Source organism: Phycodurus eques, chromosome 19, assembly GCF_024500275.1.
Source record: "Phycodurus eques isolate BA_2022a chromosome 19, UOR_Pequ_1.1, whole genome shotgun sequence".
Taxonomy (NCBI): Eukaryota; Metazoa; Chordata; class Actinopteri; order Syngnathiformes; family Syngnathidae; genus Phycodurus; species Phycodurus eques.
This window is the reverse complement of record NC_084543.1, coordinates 771605-798783: the sequence shown is the minus strand read 5'-3', so window position 1 is coordinate 798783 and position 27179 is coordinate 771605. Positions and strand designations below refer to the sequence as shown.

The 27179-nt window shown below is 48.1% G+C and overlaps 3 protein-coding genes across 7 annotated transcripts; 2 read left to right on the top strand and 1 right to left on the bottom strand.

Annotated features, from left to right (window-relative positions):
- Positions 1-345: 345 nt before the first annotated feature.
- Positions 346-7247, top strand: LOC133418063 (serine protease HTRA1B-like). 2 transcript variants are annotated; one of them, XM_061706407.1, is made up of 10 exons: positions 346-1299; positions 2633-2732; positions 2799-2913; positions 2998-3087; positions 3557-3751; positions 3840-3872; positions 4110-4276; positions 4976-5033; positions 5951-6046; positions 6675-7247. In XM_061706407.1, the coding sequence occupies exons 1-10, from the start codon at positions 861-863 to the stop codon at positions 6888-6890; spliced, it is 1509 nt and encodes a 502-aa protein (XP_061562391.1). In that variant the 5' UTR covers positions 346-860; the 3' UTR covers positions 6891-7247. The 2 variants fall into 2 exon arrangements, with proteins under 2 accessions (XP_061562391.1, XP_061562392.1); XM_061706408.1 differs by having other exon boundaries at positions 349-1299; positions 4162-4276.
- Positions 7248-8066: 819 nt separating this feature from the next.
- Positions 8067-16646, bottom strand: c19h10orf88 (chromosome 19 C10orf88 homolog). 3 transcript variants are annotated; one of them, XM_061706570.1, is made up of 7 exons: positions 16288-16645; positions 15764-15893; positions 15203-15400; positions 14296-14356; positions 12940-13134; positions 11634-11818; positions 8067-9349 (listed from the first exon to the last, which is right to left on the bottom strand). In XM_061706570.1, exons 1-7 carry the CDS (start codon positions 16292-16294, stop codon positions 9163-9165), a joined length of 963 nt encoding a protein of 320 aa, XP_061562554.1. In that variant the 5' UTR covers positions 16295-16645; the 3' UTR covers positions 8067-9162. The 3 variants fall into 3 exon arrangements, with proteins under 3 accessions (XP_061562554.1, XP_061562553.1, XP_061562552.1); XM_061706569.1 differs by lacking the exons at positions 8067-9349; positions 11634-11818 and adding an exon at positions 12444-12873 and having other exon boundaries at positions 16288-16646; XM_061706568.1 differs by lacking the exons at positions 8067-9349; positions 11634-11818 and having other exon boundaries at positions 12444-13134; positions 16288-16646.
- asb3 (ankyrin repeat and SOCS box containing 3) lies at positions 16511-25502 on the top strand. Of its 2 annotated transcripts, XM_061706567.1 has the most exons (11): positions 16511-16741; positions 16807-17026; positions 18246-18416; positions 18478-18590; positions 18966-19098; positions 20248-20425; positions 21378-21584; positions 22411-22521; positions 22895-23077; positions 24432-24565; positions 25127-25502. In XM_061706567.1, exons 1-11 carry the CDS (start codon positions 16691-16693, stop codon positions 25282-25284), a joined length of 1659 nt encoding a protein of 552 aa, XP_061562551.1. In that variant the 5' UTR covers positions 16511-16690; the 3' UTR covers positions 25285-25502. The 2 variants fall into 2 exon arrangements, with proteins under 2 accessions (XP_061562551.1, XP_061562550.1); XM_061706566.1 differs by lacking the exon at positions 25127-25502 and having other exon boundaries at positions 22895-24518.
- Positions 25503-27179: the final 1677 nt, after the last annotated feature.

Here is a 27179-nt window from a genome sequence, read left to right as displayed (position 1 = left end):
TGTTCTGTAGGTGGGACAGACGAATTTAAGGTAGAGGTGGGAGTGCGTCAGGGATCCGCCCTGAGCCCCTTCCTGTTTGCAGTGGTGACGGATAGGCTGACAGATGAGGTGAGACCGGAATCCCCGCAGATCGTGATGTTTGCGGATGACGTTGTGATCTGCAGTGAAAGCAGGAGCGGCTGGAGGAACAGTTAGAAAGATGGAGGCGTGCACGGGAAAGGAGAGCAATGAAGATTAGCCGAAGTAAGACAGAATATATGTGCATGAAGGAGAGGGGTGGAGGGGGAAGAGTGAGGCTACAGGGAGAAGAGATAGCGAGGGTGGAGGACTTGAAATACTTGGGGTCCACCGTCCAGAGCAACGGGGAGTGTGGTCAGCAAGTGAAGAAACGGGTCCGAGCAGGTTGGAACGGGCGGAGGAAGGCGTCGGGTGTGTTATGTGACAGTCGAGTCTCTGCTCGGATGAAGGGCAAAGTTTAGAAGACAGTGGTGAGGCCGGCCATGATGGACGGATTAGAGACGGCGGCACCGAAGAGACGACATGAAGATGTTGAGCTTCGCTCTCGGGGTGACCGGGTTGGATCAAATTAGAAACGAGCTCATCAGAGGGACGGTCGAGATTCGATGTTTTGGAGAAAAAGTGAGAGAGAGCAGACTTGGATGGTGTACCCGCGGGTGCCGAACCGCGACCCTGCGATTTTGGAGTGACCGGTCGCGGCCTGGCCCCGCCCCGCTCGGTGACGCCACGGGCGGCCTCGCCAATCGGACGCCGTGTTCACGCGGCGCTTTTAAAGAGCGCGGCTCCAGGACGGCGTCACTTCGCCGCCCGACCTTTGGCGCAGTTCTCCTCTAGCGTCCACGATGATCGTCGTCCTTTTGCTGTGCGCGCTGCTCGCGCCCGCCGACCTCTCGGCGCTCTACAAGCGCGCCGCCGCCGCCGCCGCCGTCGGCTGCCCGGAGACGTGCGACAAGTCCCGGTGCGCGCCGCCGCCCTCGCCCGCCGACTGCCCGGCCGGGGTGGCGCCGGACGCGTGCGCCTGCTGCGCGGCGTGCGCGTCCGCCGAGGGCGAGCCGTGCGGCGGGGACGCGCGCCGCTGCGGCGACGGCCTGAGGTGCGCGGCGAGCGACGGCGCGGACGCCACGAGCACCGTGCGGCGCAGGGCCGGAGCGGGCGTGTGCGTTTGCGCCAGCGCCGAGCCCGTGTGCGGCAGCGACGGCGTCACCTACGGCAACGTGTGCCGCCTGCGGCGAGAGCGCGGCCGCGCGCTCCTGGTCGTGCAGAGGGGCGCGTGCGGCGAGGGTGAGTCCCCCGAGGGGGCGCGAACATCCAAGCGGCGGCCCAAATTCCTCCCTCCGTCCCTTTTCTGAGCCGCTTTCCCTCATGCAAATTTGCCCCGTTCAAATCAATCGCTTTCCCCTCCCAAGTGGCACAAGTCGTTGCTGGGGCGAGTTTTGAAACGGGGTCGCCTTCCTCGGCGTATCCGCGCTCACGCCAAATCATTGAAATGACGCTCGGTCTCCACGGCAACGCAGGCCTGTCGCTTTTGTCATCTGTGACCGTTTTTAGGCTCGCGGTTCTCAAACATCTTTATTCATTTGCGATCAGTTACTATGAGTTACTATTTTTTTTAAAAAGAAAAGTGCCAGCGAGCCAATGAAACAAACACACTGATCCAATTACTTTAGCTTTGCGCCAATTAAAAGCGCCGATAGGATTGCGACGTTTCCTTTGACGAGCTTGTATGAATCGTTTCTTCTTTTTTTTTTTTTTTTTTTTTTATGACAAAAGTGACAAAGTTGATCTTGGAAACGGCCGCGCAGAACTTCGGCTGGAACACGTCGGGCGGCCCGTCGGCGACTTGCAGAATCTGGGTCAGACGTTATTGAATCCGATTTGAGCGGATCGCGATGTTTTTCTTTCCGGCCGCCTGTGCGGGCGCGCTTGGATACGCCGTCAACACAACAACCGTTGCGCGGTGACTCAGAGAGCTCAGGAATCCTCCCCGGTTCGGGCTCGTCCGCCTTCAGATGGGATCAGATAAGGGGATGACGTCGTCGATGAGCGCCGATTGGCCTCCAGACGGGAAAATGAGGTCATTGATAAGCTTCGACTGTTTGCCGCGCGCGTACTCGACCCGATTTGAGCACACTCGCACGCTTCACACGAGTCGTCGCGAGCCGCTATCCGCTCTCGCGCGGCGCCGGCGCCCTTTCCCTTCGCGACCGATCAGGACTCGGTCAGCCGTCGGTCCGTCGGATGCGGCGGGCGATAAGCGTCGCGTCGAGCTACCTCGTAGACGACAGAAATCGATAAAGCAACACGTGGCCTGTCAAAAAGGGAGGAAAGCTGCACGGTTGCCCGTCGAAACCGAGTTCAGGTTTGCGGCGGATAACGGAAATGGCGTCCAAGTGCACGCCGAGCATTGGAAATAGGACAAAAGGTACAATCGAGTAAAGCAACTCGTTGGCCACAAAAAAATCGAGAAAAGATATATGGCGCCAGTCCAAAGAGGCGATTGTTGATCGGTCGTTGCAAAAACCCAAGTCAAGCTACCGCTGTACAACTGACCGTGACTTGCTCTCGGGGGCCTCCGAGTGGTCGGCAGGCGTTGACGCGGTCTCCGTCCCGGCAGGTCAAAAGAACCCCGACGGTCTTCGCCTCAAGTACAACTTCATCGCCGACGTGGTGGAGAAGATCGCACCCGCCGTGGTTCACATCGAACTTTACCGCAAGTACGACGAGTCAGACGTGAGCACTCTATTACCGATTGTCGTAACGATCGATCCCTCCGCACGCAGGATGATTTATTCCAAGCGGGAAGTGGCGGTGGCCAGCGGCTCGGGTTTCGTCGTGTCCGAGGACGGAGTCGTCGTCACCAACGCCCACGTGGTGGCCAATAAGCATCGAGTAAAGGTACGTGCGCCCGATAGAGATCGAGTCAAGGTATCGTAGAAACGGAGAAAGGAGACGCGGTGACGTTTGGCGTCGTGCCCGCAGGTGGAGCTGAAGAGCAGCGGCACGTTCGACGCCAAAATTCTGGACGTTGACGAGAAGGCCGACATCGCTCTCATCAAAATCGACGTCCGCGTGAGTCCTGATCGTGATCGGCGCCGTCGCGATGTCAGCTCCTCGTCAGCTTGCACCATCGTCGTGAAATCGTCAAAATCGCCGCTATTATCGTCTGAATCATAATAATAGCTATTGTTATTAGAAATGAATGGAAAATAAAAGAGGAAGTCAAAGGTCAAATGAAATCAAAGGGAAGAGAGATGAATTCAAAGAGGAAATATCATAGAGGACATCCAAGATGCATTCCAAGGTAAAGCAATGATTCGTTGAGAAATGAAGTCAAAGTCAAATCAAGGTCACATCAAAGGTGAAGTCAAAAGATGCGACTGAAATCAAGTCGCAGGTGAGGTCGAGGCGAAATCGAAGGTGATTTGCGAGTGGGACTGAAGAGTGAAATCAGAAGCCGTCTGGCCCAGTCCAAACGGGCTTTGCTTTGCGTCCGTCCGGCCGCGGGAAAAACCTTTTTTTTTTTTTTTTTGCGCTTCAGAGCAAACTTCCGGTGCTGCCGCTGGGCCGCTCGGCCGACCTCCGCCCCGGCGAGTTCGTGGTGGCCATCGGGAGTCCCTTCTCCCTCCAGAACACGGTGACCACCGGCATCGTCAGCACCACCACCAGGGGCGGCAAGGAGCTGGGCCTGCGCGACTCCGACATGGACTACATCCAGACGGACGCCATCATCAACGTGAGCGGCGAACCCGAACGTCCGAACGTCCGAACGTCCGAACGCGAAGGCCCGTTTTGCTGACTTTCGCGCTTTTGCTCGGTTACAGTACGGCAACTCGGGAGGTCCGCTCGTCAACCTGGTGAGTCCTCGTCCGCTTCATTTTCGATTCTTATTGTTCGCAATTGAAGCGTTCAAGCGCAAAAAGACGACAAACGTCGATTGGACAAAAATCCAGCCACGCCCGCGTGCCGACCGTCTTTTGAATGTATTCATAATTAGTGAAGCAATTATTTATCAAAGTCTCTCAAAGAATCTTCTCCTCATAAAATAATTTCCGCTCAGGTTTAAGCCATTGCATTATTTCTTCAAATCAAAGACGTCCAATAGTTTTTGGGGTGTACCTAATGAAGCGGCCGCGCGTGTCGTAGGACGGCGAGGTCATCGGCATCAACACGCTGAAGGTGACGGCGGGAATCTCCTTCGCCATCCCGTCCGACAAAATCCGACAGTTCCTGACGGAGTCGCACGAGCGCCAGGCCAAAGGTACGCGGGCGCGGCCTTCGGCGCCACCTGCGGGTCGACGCTTCCGCTACGGCGGGTGTCTTTGGGTGACTTTGTTTTTTGTTGTTTGGAGTGTTTCTTGTTTGAGCTCTTTTAAAATCGTGTCTTCAGGATTTTGGTTTTGTTGTGTCTTTGTGGTGCTTCAATGATCTCTGTTGTTTTTTGGCGTCTTTGTGGTGATTTATTTATTTTTGTTGTTCAACTTCCACTCCAACATGTACCAGTACAGTATTTGTAGTTTTTATTGTGTCATTCTTGTGTTTCTTTGTGTTGTTGGTTTTGTCACGTTTTTTGTGTTTTGATCGGTCCGTTGTTGTGTTTTTATTGTCTTTGTGGTGTTGTAAAGGAGTGTGTGTGCGTGTGCGCGTGTGTTTTTGTCATCTTTGTTGAATTTATTGTCTACGTTGTGTTTTTTGTGTGCTTTTGTTTTCTTTGTTGAGTTTTAACGCTGACTATGTGCGTTTTTAGCATGTCTTGGTTGTTTTTCTCATGTCGCCATTTAAATTTTTTTGTCTTTGTTATTGTTCTCAGGTCTCTGTTTTTATCGTGGCTTTGTTGTGTTATGTTTTTTTTGTTTTTGAATGGCATCTAATTTTGTTTTTGTGCGTGTCTTTACTGTGTTTTTGATGTGCTGCTAGTGTGTCTGTGTTGTTTTGACCGTGTTTTTGCGTTTTTCTCCAGGAAAGAGCAACGGCAAAAAGAAGTACATCGGCATCAGGATGATGAGCCTCACGCCAACGTGAGTGTCACACACACACACGCGCACACACACGCGCACGCGCCCTGCGCACGCAACGACGACGCCAACGTGGCGGCGGGAGCCTCTCCAAAGCACAACGGCTCGTTAAAGGCGCCACAAAATGATTTCTACTTTGACCTGCGAACATTTCTGCCGGTCTATTATTATGACAATGCTTTACTGCTGTACTCGTGTATAATAACGGAGCGGTAGAAATGTGACACAAACGTTCCTTCCATGACATAGAAATGGGTGGCCTCAAAGATAGACAACAACACATTGCATTGTCACAATCACAGTAGCCAACAGAAATCAAGTCAAGGTAAAGGAATATAGTAGCCGATAGAAATGGAATCAAGTTTTGCGGTAGGCGAGAGAAATCGAGAATGGTACCTCGTGGCAAATGGAAATTCAGTAAAGGTATGCGCTGGCCAGTACAAATCGAGTAAAGGCACACGAAATTAAGTGAAGGTAAAAGGGTTGCCCGATAGAAATCAAGTATTGGAGGCCAACATCATCGAGCAAAGGTATGCGCTGGCCAGTAGAATTAGAGTAAAGATCCATCGTGGCCAATAAAAATGGAGCAAAAGTAAGTAGAGTCGTAAGTGGCCAATAGAAGTCCAGTAAAAGTACAAAGGGACCTGTAGAAATCAAGTAAACATCCACGGTGGCCAATAGAAATCGAGCAAAGATACGCAGTGGCCAGTAGAAATATGTTGAGAAGCTCAATAAAGTAGAAGACATATTCATATTCTCACCTGTATGATTATGATCATGTAGGAAACACTTGCCCGGTGCCAAAAGTCAAAACGACTTGAAAATGGTTTCCATGGAAAACCGGGAGGAAGAAAAAGTCGTGTTCATTTCCTGTTGCGATGATGTCAAAATGAAGCAATTTGTTTTTGTTTTTTTTCCAGTCTGGCCAAGGAGCTGAAGGACAGACAGTCGGACTTCGCGGACGTCACGTCGGGCGCTTACGTCGTCGAAGTCCTCAGTCGGACCCCCGCCGAGGCGTGAGTGCTCTTCTTCCTCGCTAAAACAGCAACAACCGTCATCGTCGTCACAACTTTACCGCAAAACCCGTCCTTACAAAATCCTGCAAGCGGGCAGAAAACGAGAGCGCAAGCGAACACACACCAGCTGGCATCATTTGCACCCCCGGAAAAAAAAAGCTGAACAATTCGCACCAATGACAAATTCCAACAGATTTGTTTCTTGATTGGGTTTTTTGGGGTGCTTTTCTTGGTTTGATTGCGTTGTCGTTTAAATTGCGTCGTTGTGTTTTCATGTTGTTTGGAACTGCGCTTTTATCATGACTGGGTCTTTCGTTGTTCTTTCCACCATGTTTGTAATGTTTTGAATTGTGTTTTTGTTGCAATTTAGCGCATCTTTGTTGTTGGTTTGATTGTCTTTCAACTGTGTCTTCATTGCCTTTTCCTCGTGTGACGTCTCCACGTCACACGAGGTCGCGTCTGTACGTTTTGGTTGCATTCAATCGTGTCTTTGTGTTGATATCTGTTCGATCTTTTTGTCTTTGTTGTTTTCATCGTGTCTTTTTTGTAATTTTTGTTCTTGTTTTTAGGGCGTGCGATGTATTTCTTGTATTTTGAACGGTGTCTTTGTGGCGTGTTCCCGACGCAGCGCCGGCCTGCGGGAGAGCGACGTGATCATCAGCATCAACGGCGAGCGGGTGTCGTCGGCCGGCGACGTGAGCGCCGCCATCGGGCGCGACGACGCGTTGCAGCTGGTGGCGAGGCGGGGCAACGAGGACGTCATCCTCTTCGTCGTGCCCGAGTACGTCGAGCCGTGAGACGGCCTCCGGCCGCCAGGGGGCGCTGTGGGTGGACCGCCTGCTGAGTTGAGGGACGTTGCGTACGTTGCGTGCGTTACGGGCGTTACGGGCGTACCCTTGAGACCTTGCGTCTCACGCGCACATCAAAGACACACACGCAAGCGTTTGCTACTCGTGTGTCCGTCAAGTGGTTGCTTGGTTACTGTGCTTCGTTTTGAAGTTGTTTTTATGTCTATGACTATTTTTCTAAACAGAAAATAAAATTATTTTTAAGAGTCCTTGAGCTGTTTTTATTATGGCGTGTGATGTTTTTGAATTTTGTGTCTGCCATGTTTTTATTGTGTGCATTTTTTTTTTAAATCATGCCTTTGTTGTGTTTCTATTATGTTTATAATGAATCATTGAATGAATTCATTCATCAATCGTCGTATCCATTTCTTTTCCTACGATCCAATTGGATCGATCTGTCTTCAGCTAGTAAGTCTTCCGGAGGAAAATTTACAGATTGAGTTCCTTTTCAAAAAAGTAATGAATCAATTGTATCGACACGGGGAAATAATAATTTAGCACTTTTAATGAGAAAGAAAGTTGGCGAGAACAAGTCATACTTGAAGCCTCAAAGTTGATGTTCAATCCCCCGGAAGCAAAACGCAAGCATCGGTTGGTGAAATCTTTCCAGCGGGTTTTCCTCGCGACAGGTCGGCGAACACCGCTTGAATTTTTGGCTCAAACGTTACTGAATCATTTCAGATCGTATCGTTCTAAATCGACCAATATCGTCCTCGAATCGAATCGACAACCACGAACCGTGAAACAAATCAAATTGCTTTTCAAACCAATCGTTACACGCCTGCTTTGGATCGCGTGTGACGCGTGTGCTTTTTTGAAAAACATTTCTTTGTTGTCTTTATAATGCTATCGTGCCTCGGTGGTATTTTTATCATGTACTTTTTCAAATTGTGTCTTTGTTGTGCTTCTAATGTCTGCGGTTGCATCTTTTGTGTGTTAAACGTGTCTTTGTAGTGTTTTATCACGTTTGCTGTCTTTCTAGCTTCTTTTAATCTCGTCTTTTTTTAATGTATCATTATTTTTAACACACACGCTGACCAGTCTTATTATTCTGATGATTTCTGACAGCCATTGCAACCTTCCCTCGTGTGAGTACGACTAAATCCAAGCGGAGCGGCCCGGGGGCCGCATCGCGCCGTCCTCTGGCTCTCAAGTCAGAAGCAACAAGAACGTGTGAATAGAAATACTTTTTATTTGTTGTCGACGCGCTTCCAGCGATTGGAGCCGCGTGGGGCCAACAGGATGCTGCCCGGCGAGCACGCCCAAAAAATCAACAGAACCATTCGGCGCCCAGCGGGCTCGTCTGGGTTGGCGAAACTGCGACGAGTCAAATGTCAGTACGATGTCGTGTTTATTTATTAAGAAGTCGACATTATGTCAGCTCACGTCACTCCGGCTAATTTCCTGTAACGCCTAAGTGCGCTGCCGACCAGTTCTTGAGACAATTTTTCAGCCCTCTGCACTTTGACTATTCCTTTTTTGGATAAGATTAAAAACAGGACATTACTTTAAATTGAAAGTGCAGAAAATGCACAAACATGAATTGATTATGATTCATTTTCTGGTTTAGATCGTAACATTTGTCAGAAAATCGGCAAAAATGTTTCTCATTGTTTTCCAGGAAATGTCTTATTTTGGAAAACAAAACGTGAATCAATCATTCGGTTGAGATGCTGACATTGCGAGGATTTGGATCATTTCAAGTGAAACAAGGTCTAAGCGATGAACTGTCAAACTTGGTAGTGACGGTTTTGAGTTCTTGGGCACCGACGGAACAACCAGGTGGACAATTATGGATGACGACGCAACAGATCGGAAGAAGTCCAATATTCGGCGGCCCGATTTACGTTTACAGCGTTGAAAAATTCATGGAATCTGAAAAACACGTACAAGGTGGATATTTCTTTTGTCAATTGTCACCTTTAGCAAATTTAGCATTTTTTTTTTTTTTGCTAGTCGGTTGAGGTCGACGCAATTTACCACCGGCTTAGTTAAGGGCCGGCGTCTTGGGCGCACGTTCACTTGGGACTTGCGGTCCCGTTCAACAAACGGCTGAAAGCGTATCGTTCCCCCCGCTCCGCTCGAGTGTATCTGAAGCTCGCTCGTAAATCCATATTTTCAACAAACCACCAAAAATTGACCGAGCGATGGCTCGTAACTCGAAAAACTCGTAAGTTGTGGCGCTGTTAAGTCAAGGTAGCGTCGTACTCCACGAACGGGTTACATCAGTTAGTTAGTGCACACTTTTGGCTCCGTGTCTTTGTTCGGTCAGGGTGCCGCCGGGCGCCCTCCCGCCGGGTCAACGGGCGCCGGGTCCGTGGACGCCCCCTGCCGGAGGGCGACGAGCAGCGCTTTCTCCAGCTTGAGCTCCAGAGCGTCCAGGCGGCGGTCCACGTGCTCCTTCAGACGGCGCTCCATCTCCTCCAGGCGGCGCTCCATCCACGCGTCCGCAGCCCTGCAAACAACAAACGGCTGTAAGGAACAAAGCCCGACCGATTCATCGGCCGATATTAGCCCTTTTCAAATTGTATTCTTTTGCACATTGACACATTACAACATAAGACTAAGATAATGACATTCAAGCAAACCCCAAAAAAGGCAAAATCGGTTTAAAAAAATAAATACATGAATGAAATTAAATTAAAACAAAAAAATTGCCCAATTTTTGCCAGATTTGTTCACTAATTTTGAAATCGGAAGACAAGGATAGTAGTTTTTTCAACTATTGTTGACGTGAAGGTAAAAAGGGTTTTGGTAACAAAAAAAAGCTGAAAATATCAACGTAGTTATTACCTAAGACAATTTGAAATTGTAGTCTAGATTTTCCCAAGAATCATGGAAGTTGATCAAAAAAACATCATTTGCTTTGGCAATCCACATAAAATGATTTGGCGGGCCAGATCTGGCCCCCGGGCCTCGGGTTTGACACCTGTGTAGTAAGCGTTAAGAGTGGTCTCTTACTAGAGAAGCTATTTTTTCAATTTCACCTTTTTTTAATTAACCGGCCGATCGATCGGTTATCTGAATGAATTCTGCTAACAATCGCAATCGGCATCGGTCCCCGAAAATCGAGCTCGGGCCTGCTGAGGACCGCGTTCAATTGGCACCGAACAACCAGAAAATGTTCGCGCGAGCCGCGGAACTCGTTTAACCGCTCACAAAAGATTCGTTTCAGCTCAAACTGGTCGACGTTTCTTTTGATTGAGTCTTTGTTGTTTCGAATGGTCTCTTTGTGGTCTTTCAGCTGCGGGTTTTATCTTGACCACCGTTGATGTTTCGTTTCCAGCGTGGGAGAACAAAATCTTCGCGATGCTAAGCGAACACTCGCGAGATGCCGCTGACGTTTGAAGAAGCGCTCGGTCGGGCCGACACGCCGACTCGGGAGAATATTCTCGGACGTTCTCTGGTTCGTTTGGCCGCGTTTGAGCGCCAACTAAAAATAAAACATCAGCGGGCGGGAAGCCGAGCTGACCGACAGCCTCGACGTTCAAAAACACTTTGTCGCTCGGTGACCGCCACAAAACCTTTTTTAAGAGCCCGCGACAGATCGGATTCCACATGCGTGAGTGACACTTGAACACGTACCGCAACAAAACGGAGGAGGAGAAGAAGGAGGAGAAGAAGGCGTTGACGTGAAAGTGAAGCCGAAGCAGATGTCGGAGTTGACGTTCCTCCAAGCGCACTCAAAAGTCCAAACAGATGTGCGACACATCAGCTCACCGCAGGGAAGACAAACGCACGCGTTCGCCCACTGACAGACAACATAAACGCGCGCACACTAAACGTTGCGGGATAACGAAATGAAATAAAACAGCCATAAGATGGCGCCAAAGCAGTACTTACGTCTGAATTAAGCTCCTCAACTCACTTCAATGTACTTCTTTGGCAGCAAGATGCCACAGGATGGCGGCAAAGCACTACTTTTATTGCTGTGGCCGAGACCAACAGCAAACGGGTCGCCAGTCAATCATCGGCTACATCGAGACAAACAAAGACTGGTCGCCAGCAGACGACACAAACGAGGTCACCGCAGCAATGACAAACAAACAAACAAATCAGCAAACGAGCGCCAAGACTCCCGCTGGCATCCGACTTTTGCGCGTGGGTGCGTTTTTCTTTTGGAGCAGGGCGGCGTCCGCTCGCGTCCATCAAAGACGGCTTTTGTGGCGCGGCGAGCACAACGGCGCTTCTGTCCGCTTGCCGCCCGCTGCTGTCGCCGTGGCAACCTGCCGGCCGGCAAAAATGCTTTTGTTGGGGGGCGCCCCTCAGCTGGCGTCCTCCATGACGTTGAGTAAGGGGGCGTGCGCCCTGGAATGGTCGGCAGTCAATTTTAGGACCGCATCGAACGATTCTTGTAATAATTGATTCATTTGTCGATTGGTTTTTAGATTATTTGATGAAAACGGGACACGATTTCCAATTGACAGTACAGAAAATGCGCAGGCAAAAACCGATTGTGATCCACTTTCTGTTTGACATAAATCGATTCTGATTTGATGATTGGACGGTTTGGTCCGGAACATCCGTCAGAAAATTGCCAAAAATGTTGACGGTTGTTTTAAAAGCAAAAGCAGATGTTTGCAAAGGTCATATTTTGAAAAATGGAGACTATTTACATTTGAGAGGTTGAGTATTTGGACAATTCGAAGTTCAGCGAAGCCTCGAAACGATGATCAAAATAGTTATCGATTAATAATGAATTGTTGCGACAAAAAAACCATCGCGGTCGTTGCACTTACTGCGCGCGGTCCCGGTCCTGTTCCTGGTCCAGTCGGAGCCGCGTCACCTGACCGCACACCTTGCGCAGCATCTCGGGGGGGGCGGCGCCCAGGTGCCCCCCCCCGCCCTTCATGACGTGGCGCATCATCTCTGCCAGCCGGCGCCCGTCCGGCGCGGGCGCGTCGGGGGGCGAGTCCGCTGCAGCCTGACGACGTCGATCAAAAGGCATCGTTAACAATTTCTCTGAAACAGCTGTGGACCAAATGAATGCGGCAAATACAATTGTTGACTTTTCATCGTCCAAAAACAAATCGTCGTCACTCCAACATTGCATCACTTATAATTGAATTTATTTCATAAAACACATTTTAAAAGGCTTAATCTAGTCGTCAAATTGTTAATACAGAATTACTCGAATGAGACGAAAAATATCTATATAATTACATCTTCGTAAAAATGGCTAAATTAATACAAATAAAATCGTTTGTCTTAAAAATAAAATAAAACAGTTTTTGGAAAATCACATATTTGTAATTCATTTTAATTCAACAATTTTTTTTAATCGCATACAAGTGTTAAATGTATATAAAACATTTTTTTTGTCCTAATTCCTAATTTTATTCTTTACAATAAATCAATGAACCCATTATTTAATCAAATAGATACAAACTGTCCGTGTAAAATTGTACATTTTCTTAGAATAAATCAAATAACCAAGTGTTTAATGATATAAATAAAAAAAATTCAAAGTCATTTATAGTTGGTTTGATTCCCTTTAAGAAAATCATACAAAATATGCATGAACGTTACTATTCATAATTCATCTCATTATAATTAACTGTATTCATATGTACGCTTTTCTTATGTAAAATAAACCATTACCCAATTATTCAATGTGATAAAGTAATAACAAATATTGTGAAAAGGAATGCACCAATGAAACCAATATAGCGACACGGTTGCGAACTCTTGACGACGCAAACGCTCGGTGAACGTAGCGGGTCGTACGCCGAGCGCACGTGTAGCCGCGACGACGTCGGCGGCGGGGGCCAACGCGGACAGGAAGCCCCCGCCCGTCGGGAGAGGCGGGAAGCCGCTCCGGTTCTGAAGGGGAAACGCCGGCGGCACCGCCTCCCACGTGTCGAGGCGCCGGTTGACACGTGGCCGCCGTATGGGACGTGGCGCCCATTGGCGGCGTTTTCCAATTTCAGTTTTTTTTAACTGCTCAGAAAGTGCTTCCTGTGCGATGTTGCCGTTGACCTGCGATTCAAATGTATAAATTGCAGCAAAACTAGTGGCCGACGCGACGGGGCTGGTCGGTCTTACCTTCTGCTGGAGGCGCACCTTGTCCATGAGGCTCTGAGCGCCGGGCGACAGGCCGGCGCCCATCTCGTCCACCAGACTCCGGACCCGCCGAAGGTCGACGGCGCCGCCCTCTCGGGCCGGGCCGGGCCGCGGCGGGCGGAGCCCCACGACCGCGCCGCACAGCAACACGCTGCTTCGACCCGACAGAGACAGCAGCTGAGGGGCGCGAGGTTTTGACCCGTTAACAACCAATCCGCGAAAATCGACTCTTTCGAACATGAGCCTCCACCGAATGATGATCATGGCGCAAACAGGAAGAAAACGTGTGTCACACGTGTGATGAAATCCACGGCTCAAATGTCTTTTTCCCCCCAATGGACATATTGCAGAAAATATGAAATATCACCACGATGATGATCTCCGTCATCGATCTGCGTTTGGCACGCGTGCTACGTGCCCGAGTAGACTTCAGTTGTATTTAACGGCTAACTTCAATACATTTGCATTTCATCTTTAAGAAGTTCAAACTTTTATTGAGGCACCATTTTTATTTGCCTTTGTGAGCGACACATTTGTATGGAATCATTACTTAGGCGCATTGTTTTGCTTCGAATTTGGGATTTTATTCCTATAAAATTACATTTTTTCTTTTAACTTTAGTATCGTAAATTCTAAATGTTTTTCATGTCATCTGACTTGATTTTTGTTGAATTTACAGTTGTACTCTCTTCGTAATTAAAACAAAATATTTCTTGTAGTATTCCTTCTTCAGTCTCAGATAATATGAGATTTTTTTCTGATAATATTTGGACTTCCTGTCATGCTTGGGTTGTTGTTTTCCCCTTAAAATCACAACGTTGCAATATCATTTTTCACCTCAATGTATAATTACAAATAAGTTGATGTTTATTCTTGGAGGATTGTCTGTTTTCTGTGCGCGTGCGTGCGTGTGTAAAATTGCAACTTTCCCGTGACCCTCAATGCATAAGCGGCATTGATAATGGATGGATGGATATTCCAATTTTCGGAATGCAACCTCTGTCTCGCCTTTGTTAAATATTGAAGCCTACTACGCTCCTCTATTTGATTTTGTCATTATGGTGGTACTTGGAGAGCCATTGGTGTAAACCGTTGGAGAACCTGTGGCGTATGCGACCTCAGCACACCTTTATTTGAGTTATACGATCACAAAATGTGTTATACTGTAAATGTTGAATCATTCCTTTCAAAACAAGGTCTACCAAACCATTGCTTGGTGTTTTTTTTGTTTTCTTTGTGTTGCGAGGCAAAATTTGAGCCAACTTGGTGCTGCGCCGTGAGCTTTTCACCCCCCCCCCCCCCCCCCCCCCCGGTGCAAACATAGCGAGCGGGCTTCACCTTCACGTCACATGACGACGGTGCGCCTTCCAGGCTCAGCTGCTTCCTGTAGAAAGGTCCTCTGCCCACAAAAGGAACCAAATGAAGATGACTTTGGAATGATTTCATGATACAGTGTACATTCATGGCACAAACAGGCAACCGTTCACACCTATGGACAATTCTGAGCATGTTTGAAAAGTGAGACCTCCTTCTTGAGTTCGGATTAATGTGAAGACTGACCGGTTTGATACAAAACAAAGTGACTTAATTTTACGTTCTTATTAATGATTGGGAAGGGCGTTAATCCGTATCGGGCCTTAGTCCACTGAGTACTCACTCGCTCAATATTTACGGCCAAAGCACGTCCTCCTCACCAGCAGGTGGTGCTGCACTAGTCAGTCTGCTTTCACGGAGGACGACAGAAATGGGAGAAGATTTACTGTTGACAGGCTGAAATGTGAAAATTTGGACACTTTTTTAAGGTTAACAATGGCTAAAAATGATTCAACAATGATCAAAATAGTTCCCCATTCATTTTAGAATCGTTTTTATATGAACTCTCTGTTGCGGAGTAACGGTGGTGCTTTTTTCTCTGAAATAAAAGCAAGGTCTTTGTTCCAAATGTTATGAATGAAAACTATTCGTGGCATAGGTGAGTACTCAAGAGTGACAGCTCAGAAAAAGAGTGCGCTCCAAAGGCCCTGACGAATAATGAATGTTACTCATCTCTGCGAAGACGACACTGACGACGTTAATGATTTCTCGCAATAATTATCGATCAACAGCGATGACCAATGTAGGAAAGCAATATGCCACACTTTATTTCTGTAAACCTCTGGAAGTACGCCGTTGCTAGTAAATCCCAAAGTGGCATCACTGGCGCTTCTCGGCACTGTCGAAAAAGGAGCGCTGGATAATAACTGACCTGTCGCCATGGCGGACGTGGTCCTGCTCGTCCCCCCGGACCGTGGCGCAGTATTCGCCCGTGGGCAGGTACACCTCCATGGTGCGAGCCTCGCTGACGAGCGTCAGGCGGCTGATGGCGGCGGGACCGCAGCTCAGCGTCAGGACGCACGGTCCCGCGGCGGCGCCGTCCGCCCGCTCCAACAGGACGCCGCCGTCCCTGAGAGTCGAGGGCGGCGAGCGCCGGGTTACGGCCGAGCGGCGCACGTACACAGACAATATAACCGTGCTCGCGGGCATACGATCTTTATCCTCCGCGTGGAACCACTAATATTAGCGTGTCGAGGTCACCATTTCTGGACGTCTGTCTTATACTGCCGTCAGGTGGCCAATGTGTACACACCAGGAGCGGCACAACACACATTGAAAACGATGTCGTGAGTGTATGTTTATAAAGACCACAGTATTGTAGAGCGCGCTTTTTATTATTTGTATTTTTTTTCCCTGAAGTGGCATCTCGCTTTGGTTTGTTCTGACCGCTGTTCTCTTTTCCGAATCGGCTCAGCAGCAGACGGCGTCTTACCCGAGTCTCTGCCTCGGCTCGTGTTCCTCATCGCCGTCGCCATCGTCGAACGCCTGGACCACGTCTGCCAGGCGGCGGCCTTCGGGCCGGCACTGCCACGCCGCTCCGATCTTCACGGCGACAGACGCCACTTGGGTGGGGGGAGATGGACAAAAGCATCACTTGTCGTTTCCCTTTCAAAAAGAATAGCACACTCATCAATGAGTATTTCAACACAATAGACAAAACGATTGAGTCGTCGCTAGTCAGTGTGAGGGCGCACACATACGGACGCAAGACTTGATTGTCAACTGAATGTTCATAGTTTTCGACTCTGCATTTTAACTAACCACGTAGAGTCCTCCCGATGAGAAGTAATGTACAATATAATATTTACTGGTCATCAATCAACGATGGTAGTCCAACAATGGATTGCACTAAAGCACATCATCTAGATAACGCTACGCCTAGAACATTGAAATCCAGATGACTGAGTTGATTGTGTTAGTTATGAGGTTTGCAAAGATGAAGCAGTATAATCATACGTGACATGTCTCCCGCGTCAAACTGTTCATTTAATGACGCCGATTTCCGCTCTTCATCTTCGCATGTCTTCTGGCCAATTTTGACTCCACCGCAATTGTTGAACTGTTACAAGAAACAAATCTGCGGGTTTTGCAAGTGAATCTCCTCATGCCGATTTCAAGAAAACAAAAGAAAAACACGTCTCCATCCACTTCCGGGGTGTCGCGATGACGCCATAAAACAGCGACTCGCGAGGGGGCTGCTTGTTGTTTTGGTGTGCGGTCCTGCTCTTCTACGCCTTCCCTTTTCAACTATTTCACCGTTGAAGAACCGTCGCTGCGTCACCACACGACAAAGTGACAAGAAAGAATAGAAAGCGACTCGAGTCCAAAAGTAGACTGAATCCAAAGCTCAGCGTGACCGATGGCTGCATTGCGCTGCTCCAGTTCACCCCAGCAGCCTTCTTCCGCTCCGGTAAATGCGCCGGTCGACTTGATTTTGCTTTGCGCTCTTCTAATGCGACGGGTTTGCTGCGCCAGCGCCGGTTCGGGATGGACTTCAGCGGGTGCTACGAGGACTCCGTGTCCGTCGTGGCCGCCGCGGCCCGCCGCGGCTGCAGGAGGCAACTGAGGCGGCTCATCCGCCAGGGCCGCAGCGTCCACCGCGCGGACAACCGGGGCTGGAGGGCCCTCCACGAGGCGGCCGCCGCCGGCAGGGTGGGCTGCCTCAAGGAGATCCTGTCTGCGGCCGCCATGTCGGGTAAGCACGACCGCAACTTTCTCTTGCGTTACAGAGAGACGACAGGTGGCAGGTTTTAAGAGTCACGTACACATGCGCCAAATAATGTGAAGAAGCATTCGTTCAAAACGCACACAAGTCTCGAATCTGCCTCATCCCGAGGAGAACAACCGGGGGCGCTCAGAAGGACTTTGTCCGAGCACAACATACCGATGCACTTCAGAGACAAAAGCTGGTCCACCCGAGAGGCAGACAGGGCAAGGCGCTGTAGCGAGGAGTGCGTCGGAGAGACCAGGCGACCTCTACACAAACGCGTGGCGCAACATAGGAGGGCACCCGCTTCGGGTCCAGAGTCGCCGTCGAGTGGGTACTCATCAACCGGCTTGCCGCAATTCGCCGCACTACTAACTTACTGGGAACATTCTGTCCACTGCTACCTTCCAATACTGGAGGACATTTTTGCACAAGAGAATGACTCGAGTGCACTCGTAGGACAAGTACATGTTACTAGTGAGGCAAAACCGTGCAGGAGCAGACCTCTGCATGCTACTAGTACTACTAGTGAAGTGCTAGATGTTAACCAGTAGAATTCTGTAATGTCGCTAGTGTTACGAGGAGCATCCTGTGTCAACTAGCGCACTGTTTTGCCTCACTAGTAACGCAGTTGTCCTACTAGCGCACCCTAGTGGGTGACCGAATGACTGGCATTGGACGGCTCCATGTCAAAAGCCTGCTTTAGTTGGGTAGCTTCAATTCAAAAAGTGAAACTCGCCGTGAAATGTCTTTTACGTATTTCTCCAGAATGTTGATGATTATAGCGTTCAGCAAATGAAAACACCAAATTCACCATCTGTAGAAACTGGAATATGACCTAACCAACAATCCAGAAACAATGGACATTATTTTTAATGTAGAAATTAGACCGTCATTTCTCGTGTTTAATGCGCATTTTATTCCTCCAAAAATTGGCAAACGTCTATAATGCGCCTTATACGTAGGTATAGGGGGCAAATGGAAAGAACTTTCACATTTTATAAATGTGCATTATACACGAGAAATTACGGTATTCTACCCAAAGTTTCATGAATTGATATCATGTATGAGTACTGAAATAAATGGCCTTTTCTACCATATTGTAATTTATTGAGATGTAGCTGCACACACGCGACACTGAAGCAAAAAGTGCAAAGTCGGGCTGAATGACAAACAAACGCGCGCCGGTCGTATTCCCCGTCTGCAGCCGGCTCGTCGGCGACCTTCCAGGCGTACGTCAACTCGAGCACCCACGAGGGCGAGTCGGCCTGCTACCTGGCGGCCGGACGCGGCCACCTGAACGCCGTCCGCCTCCTCCTCCGAGCCAGCGCCAACATCGACCAGCTCACCAACGACCGCTCCTGCCCGCTCTACGCAGGTAAAACCCACGGCGTGTGTTGTTGCGTTTGAGCCGCTAAGTAACGACGGCGCCCCGGCAGCGGTTAGCGACGGCCACAAGGACGTGGTGCGGCTCCTGCTGGCCAAGGGCGCCGAGGTCAACGGGTCGCACACGGCTTCCTGCTGGACCTGCCTTCATCAAGCTGTCTATCAGGTGATTGCCTAACGCGCGCACACATGAGGGCTAGACTGGCAGATGATAAAAAGCAGACTTTTAAATGAAGTGTCGGAGTTTGTATTATTCAAAGTTTTGACGGCATCCCTTTTACCGCAAATAAATATCAGTTTTTGGCCTCCATAACGACTAATAATTGGTATCGGCCCTGGAAGAAGAAAAAAACATGTTGGTCTATGTCTAATTAGAATGAAATTATTTCGTTTAACCAGGGCTAGGCAAACGTTTGTGCTCAAGGGCCACATTTGATTTTTAAATCGGGCACATGGGCCGCCTCATTCGCAGATCAGATAAAATAATGAAAAGGAAAAAAAAGTTGCCATTTTTCCTTCTCCCTGAATTCCAAACTTGTAGGATCACGTGGACATCGTGCGCATCCTGGTGAGGTCGGCCGACCTGGAGGCGCGCGACGACTACAAGATCACGCCGCTCTTCCTGGCGGCGCAGTACGGACAGCGGGAATGTCTGGAGGTCCTGGTGGGCGCCGGTAAGAGGTTAGACGCTGGGAATCGCTCCCTCGCCGCTGAAAAGTGAGCGGGGCGCTTTGGAATGTGTAGTGAGCGCAGGTTATCCCAGGGGTGTCCAAACTTTTTCCGCCGAGGGCCGCATCCAGAAAACTGGAAAAATGCAAGAGCCGCTTTTAGACAGTCTTTCCTTCCCTTTTGAGGAGAATGTGTACTTTTACTTTTGAACAGGCGTGTTTTGGGGGGCAACTCATGCTCTCTTTCTTCTTCAAGCTGACTGAGGAACTCCTGATCACATGACCTCTCCACGTGCCACTCTATGCAACTCTCAAATCCGACAGCATTAAAGCAAGTACAGCAGAACCTTTGTTTTCATGATTCCTTCCAAAAAGTCTGACATCGAAAACTGAATCGTATGAAATCCAAAGCCATATTTCCCATAGGAAACAATGTACAGCCAATTAATCCGTTCCAGACACCCGAGAATATGAACAAAAAAAGGAAAATTTTTAGAGAATACCTATAGTTTTACATGCTGAAAAACTGTGAAATATAAATGAATAATGACGTGGATAAAGTAACATTTAACATCACTTAACCTTATTGAAGACTCTGGATGGCGTAATTTTCTGAGTGTGTTGAATTATACCGTGTTTCACGCCTTCGGTATCAAATGGCCGACACGGAACTTTCCGTCGTGTCGTGTAAAAAAGGGTTCAACGTACGGCAAGGCGTATTCCACAATGCAACTCAAGACAGTAACAAGCTTCCCGCTCTGCTCGGCCAAACACTCTGACAAGTTGGGGCGGCGACGGCAGAACGCATCCTGTCAGTATTTAGGCCTAATAAAAGCGCGGCTCAAGGAATTGAAATTTTTTTTTTTTTTTTTTTTCCTTCTGCATGAAAACTGAGGGGATGTTTCAAAACTGGGGAAATATTTAGATGAAAAAAGTCATCAAAGTGAAATGTGCAAAAAGTAGGGCATATGAAAACCAAGGTTCCACTGTAAATGGTAAATTCCTCAGCACATTACACACATTAGTAATATAACAGTCATGTATGTAGAAAGATGTTATTTGTAAACGCAATCATGACCCCCTCGTTTGCTTGTTGGAGGCCATAGAAATCTGAGTGTTTGTAAGATGTTTGTTTATTTATTTCTTGCCGTGCAGGCGCCAACGTGAACACGCAGGCCTCCGACCTGGCCTCGCCGCTCCTTCTGGCGTCCCAGGAGGGTCACCTGGCTTGCGTGGACTTCCTGTTGGAGCACGGCGCCGACGCCAACCTGCCGTGCAGCCGCGACTGGCCACAGCTTCCCATCCACGCCGCCGCACAGTTCGGCCATCTCGGGTAGCCGCCCACTGTAACTTGCGGTCTGCGAAATAATTAGCTCTAAATGATGTGGTATCGTTTTCAAAAGTACATGCATACGGGGATCGGCTCACCAATAAAACAAACGCGTGAACGGTGAACATCTGCGACAGCAGCAGTGAAGACCAACCCAGGTTCTACTGCTGAGTACTAAAGAACAGAAAAAGCTAGAAGCAATTATTTATTGTATTATTTAAATACCGGTACATTTCAAAGTTTCATGTATGCAATTCGATGTCAATATGTGGTACTTTAGAGAGGTGCAGGGATTTTATTTGCCACACGCTCGACACGAGCACTTTTAAAAGGCAGGTGTGCTCTACCTGAGCGACATGAACGTCAACCCATGCGAAAGTGCGAAAGACGGGCGATTTGCGTGAGGCGCTGCGCGTCACAGTGACGTCTCGGCATTGTGGCTGTCTCATTTTAACTACAGGTTGGAGAAAACCAAGCTAAATCTTGCGCTTTATTTGCATTTTTTTTTTCCTGTCGTGGTGTCCATACGAGTGCATGTATTAGCTCTAGCAAGGGCTGTGATTGTCATTTGTGAATTTATTTCATAAAAGTGACTGCGGCTGGTATGTTAAAACGGTGGCAATCCGGTTATGTTCTTTGTATCCTCACAGCCGCCAAATTGTTTGAGTTGAGATTACTCGGTAAGGTTCATTTTTCTGCAAAGAAAATAAGCCAAAAGCCAATTTGACCTTCTGCGAGTCATTACTGCCACATTAAAATCAAATAGCCAATAAAGCTGACTGTGCGAGAGATGTGCAGGTGAGTAACTGCACTACACTGATCCATTACAGAAAATCGACGGTGCACTGAATCCGCAATAATTGAACCGCGATATAGCGAGGGTTTACGGCATTGCCTCATTGCACTCGTGTTATCGGCGTGTGGCTCGGTGACTCCTCGTCGCCTTTGTCCGCAGTGTCCTCCGGAGGCTGGTCGCCGTCACGGATCGTGCGTGCGACCGCGGCGAGGACGCGGTGAGCCCGCTCTACCTGGCCGTGCACGGCTGCCGAGTGGCGAGCGTGGAGCTGCTTTTGGACGAAGGCTTCGGTCCCGACGGCCAGGACTGCGCCGCCTTCCTCTGCCTGCACTCGCCGCTCTCCCTCGCCTTGGAACGCGGGTACAGGTAGGTAGACCTGCGCCATTAGTCAATGAATCGGATTTAAAAAAAAAAAACTTGTTTTAAATTGACAGTGCAGAAAATGCACAAATATAAATTGATTGTGATTCATACCAGAAAATAGAACAAAATGTTAATACGGCAATAGTTTTCCAAAGTTAAATGTTTGCGAATGTCTTGTTTTGGTGAAACACAAAGATAATCTGCCTGCTTTATTATTATAATAAATGCGTTCATATTTACTGTTGAGAGGCTGAAGTAATTAATTATCAAAAATCGTCATCAATTAATTTGGTAATTGATAGTGTTTGATGAATCGATGCACCTTTTAGTTCCTAATGTTAATTCAATGAATTGTTCAGTTCGGCTTCAAACGATTGCGTCGTTAAACGGCGCCCTGCTTGTTAGCGTAGCATACGCAGGAAGTCGGCTATCCCGTTTTGCGGGTTTGCTCGCGTGCCCTTCCGCATAAATAGCCCATTAGAAACCTTTGCGGGGGTGAGGCCCTCATTTAAATATGAAATGAGGGCCTCACCCCCGCAACTCTCTTCAACATAGTTCCTCGGTACCAAGATGCTGCAATGTGGCGGCAAAGCACTACTTTTGGCTAAATGAAGCTCCCGAATTCACTTCAACATAGTTCCTTGGCCCCAAGATGGTGGCAAATTAGCACTTTCACCGGTTTGTCCGGAGCACAGAAACAGCCCGGCCCGCGCCACAGGTTTAGCGGAGGAGCGCGGGCTTCTTTTGAAGTGTGCTGGCAAAGCTCGACTCTTGGAACTCTTGCCTCGGCGGAGGTGTGACTGACCGCGCGGCGTGTGCTTTCTGGCAGCGAGGCGGCGGGGATGCTGCTGGCGGCGGGAGCTGCTGTGCGCGAAAAGGAGTGGGCACCCGTGTTCGCCCGGGACGACGCAGACATGCTGAAGCTGCTCCTGGACCACAGGTGAACACGTTCAAAGTCACACCCCTTCCTCAAACGCAGGGTATTTTCTTGTCTTTCATTTCTCGTTTGTGATTGGCTCGTCGACCGTCGCTGTCAATACGACTAGCGATTGGGATTTTTGGGGGCGAGTCCAAGCACTTTTGCCAACGTTTTTGTGACTTGTTTACAGCTGTGGGTTGCACTCTACTGTTTTGCTTTGTTACTGTTTACTGTGTGCGTTAGCAAGAGGGGATCTTCCCGTTTCGCGTGGTGCCATTCACCGGAAGTGAAGCGAACTCATCTTTGGCGAGACGAGAGTTGGCTCCGCGTCCGACGCGAACGGCGCTTTGCCTTGACGCGTCTGTGTAACAAAAGCGTTCTGCCGCACTCGCAGGTGGCTGTACCCCCCGCGGCTCTCGAGCGACGAGGCGGGCCGCCGGAGCAAGACGGCGTTGAAGATGGCGGAGTTCGGCGACATGTTGATGGTGGCGTTGGACCACCTGAAGTTCGCCGCCAGCTGGCTTCCGCTTCTCCTCAAGGCGGGACTTGAACCCGAGTTGCTGCTGCACTCCAGCGTGTGCGTGCCGCTCCCTCGTCGCACGTTCGGCTTCCTGCCGTTCGTAGAAAATGGCCGGTCGTTATGTTTAACTCTTCACGTTCCAGTTTGTTTGGGTTGCACAAATGCGCAGTTCGTAAACGGGCCTCAAACATGTTATACGACCCCAATTCCAATGAAGTTGGGACGTTGTGTTAAACATAAATTAAAAACGGAATACAATGATTTGCACATCATGTTTGACCTATATTTAATTGAATACACTACAAAGAGAAGATATTCAATGTTCAAACTGATAAACTTGATTGTTTTAACAAATAATCATGAACTTGGAATTTGATTACTGCAACACGTTCCAAAAAAGATGGGACAGCCAGGTGGCAAAAAAGACTGAGAAAGTTGAGGAATGCTCATCAAACACCTGCTTGGAACGTCCCACAGGTGAACAGGCCAATTGGGAACAGGTGGGTGCCGTGATTGGCTAGAAAAGTGGACAATGTTCCTCAAGGTACAATTGCGAGGAATTTAGGGATTTCATCATCTACGGTCCATATCATCATCAAAAGGTTCAGAGAATCTGGAGAAATCACTCCATGTACGCAGCAAGGCCCAAAACCAACATGGAATGACCGTGACCTTCGATCCCTCAGGCGGCACTGCAGCAAAAACCGACAAAAAAACGACCAATGAAATTGTTTTTACTAGCTGTCCGCGACCCACCCAAAATGGGGCCGCGTCCCACTTTTGTGTCCCGACCCACCAGTTGAGGATCACTGCTGCAATGTGAATTTAGAAATTTTTTTTTTTTTTTTTCCCCCAATAGACGTTTTAAGATAATTGCTGAAAACATGCAAAGACTAAGAACTCTGGGGTAGGGAATTTTGGAGCAATAGTATTAAGCTGTTTTTCACCACTTTCATCAGTTTTCCTGTTTTGGGCGGGGGTCAAGGTACAAGGTTCGCATCAGTGACTGTCCAGCGCAATTGCAAATTAGTTGTTACTAGGCCATTGAAATTTGGCAGGGTTGTCAACGACACTTTTGCTGTGCTTTGTCAAATTCACCCAAAAAATTATTTTCACAATACAGGGAATTTAACTTGTTATTTTCCTCCATGATCAGCGGTGTATCTCCACAATACTTTTTATTTTTCCATTTGTAAGTCACGCCCCATAATGTTGACTAAACGTGGACAGTGCTCCATCCTCTTATCTGTTTTACTTGAGCAGGAATCTTCCGATCGCCTCAACCACAAACATACTCTACTGTCTAGTCGCTCATTAGTCAGTTTGAAGCAAGTGTGACAAGTTTTGTAAAAATATCGTGGAATGAAGCTACGATCGCGTACGTTGTCCATCATCTTGTTTCTACTTCCAGACTGGAGCAGGCCGACGGCGAGCTCGTTAACTTTCTCCTCCAGTTCGACAACTGGTCGACGATGGCACCCTATCTGAGAGCCATTCTGTGCCAAAGACGGGCAGAGGAGACGTGGCGACCGCTCCCACAATTTGGTAGCGACTTAATCTGCTCATGTTTTGTTTTAATGTTCAGATGATGATTTTCCACTTTCTGTGGGTGTTAGCTTTTTTGAAGACTCAAAATTGTCTGTAGGTGTGAGTGTGAACTTAATTTGTCTCTATGTGCTCTGACATTGGCTGGCTACCAATGACCCCGCGACACACGCTTTTGGGAGGCCGTTTAAATTTGTATTGTTTAGTTTTACTGCTCCCACATGCTTTAAAATGAATTAAAACACAGCTTTAAAACATTTGAAGACAAATAAATATTGCACGCACAAAATCTCTGGTAGCTTGTCCTTCCTTGGGCATGGTGGTTTCTTTAAAGAAACTACTTTAAACTAAAAAATAACCTGCATACCTCCCCTTTAACGGGATCTTCTGCCTTCTAGAGGAAGAGAATTAAATTGTTCTGCGGGTCACTATGTTGCTGGCATAGATAGTGAAATTGGAACGTCGCACAGCGAAATGGTTTAGAATGACTGATATTAAAAAAAATGGAAGAATCGCTAACGAGCAGACGTCAACATTTCCCATCTGGTCTCCTCCACGTAGACTCGGTCCCCGACCTTTCGCACCTCTGCCGGCTGCGCGTCCGGACGGTGATCGGACCGGATGTGGTGATGAGGGAGGGCGTGGTCCAGAGGCTCCCCGTCCCCCCGCGCCTCCGTGACTTCCTGCAGTTCAACGATATTGAAATGCCAGATGTTTGAAAAGTGCGTGCTCCATAAGCATTTCTCTGCAACGCCCACATTGGGAGAGTTGAGCAGCAATGGGATTGAAATGAAAGTTTATTTTTTTTCTTTTATGACACAAACTCTGACCACATAGATGTGCGATGAGGTTTAAACAGCGTTAATATAAAACACATTCACGTTATGTTACAAATGTTATATTTTGCACCTTTATAAAATAAAAACTGTTCATGTGATTGGTGCAAGCAAGCGACTGTCAATAATGCAAAGTGTGAATGAAATTTAGATAGTTTTGATCAAACTCAGCCCATACGTGGGGCACACTGAGGTTTCAACAGCCTTTATATTTACACACGGTATATGAGAAAGAATGTCTTTTTTTTTTAAATAATGCATTTGTCATGTACGTTGTTTTTTGAAAAGCATTTTATTAACATGTACAAGTAATGTACATGACGAGCATCAAGTCCAAATCCCTTTTAATGTAATTTCTTTATGAAAATGTACAAATATGCATTTAGAACAAGTCTATTTTTAACACTCTTCATTTAAATGTACATTCTATATACAGGAGGAGCAAATTACATTTTTTTTAAACATACAAGAAAAATTGAACAACATACATGAACATCAAGTCGTCCGTTTTTTGAACATACGTTTTTAAAATGTACAAATATACAGTATAGTATATTGGATACTTATCAGAATCAGATTTATTTGCCAAGTATGTCCAAAAAACACACAAGGAATTTGTCTCCGGTCGTTGGAGCCGCTCTAGTACGACAACAGACAGTCAATTGACAGAGAACAATTTGGAGACCTAAAGACTGACAAAAATGGTCACCGGTACAATTATTGTTTTTTTTTTTGACAATTGTGGAAAAAGATGGAGAGTCCTCTAGCAGCTCGAATGACTAATCTCGCAATAGTCCGGTGCAATGAGCATTGTGCAAAGGGCGCCGAGACTTCAAGGAATGGACGCGGTTTAAAGTGACGAGTAGTGCGATCATCTGGGACAATGTAGATTGTGCAAATGTTGCAGATATTCCTCAGTCAGCGTGCAAATGGAGCAGATGCTACTCTGGCATGAGTGGCCAGTATTGGTCAACAACAGATATGCAAATAGTGCAGCGTGGCAAGACTACCACAGTGAGTGCACGAGTAATGCAGAATTGGCCCGACAGAAATGTGACAACAAACTCAAGACAAAAAATGGCCAGCATGTTGCAATGGAATTGTAGGTTAGCTGTTTAAGAAGTTGATGGCAAGAGGGAAGAAGCTGTAGGAATGTCTGCTAGTTCTAGTTTGCAGTGATCGGTAGCACCTACATGAGGGAAGGAGCCGGTGACCGGGATGCGGAAGGTCCGAGAGGATTTTGCACGCTCTTATCTTAGTTCTGGCAGCGTGCAAGTCCTCGAGGGTGGGTAGTGGGGTACCGACAATCCTTTCAGCAGTTTTGATTGTGCGTCGCAGTCGGAGTTTGTCCGTTTTTTGTAGCGGCACCGAACCAGACTGTGATGGAAGAACACAGGACCGATTCGATGACCGCTGTGTAGAACTGCCTCAACGGCTCCCGTGGCAGGCCGTGCTTCCTCAGAAGCCGCAGGAACTACATCCTCTGCTGGGCCTTTTTGAGGACGGAGTTGATGTTGATCGCCCACTTCAGGTCCTGAGAGACTGTAATTCCCAGGAACTCGAAAGTCTCGACGGTTGACACAAAGCAGCTGGACAGCGTGAGGGCCAGCTGTGGGGAAGGATGCCTCCTGAAGTCCAGGATCATCTCTACAGTCTTGAGCATGTTCAGCTCCAGGTTGTGTCGGCCACACCGCTTCCTGTCGATATGCAGACCCATCACCGTCTTTGATGAGCCCGATGACTGTGGTGTCATCTGCAAACTTCAGGGGTTTGACAGT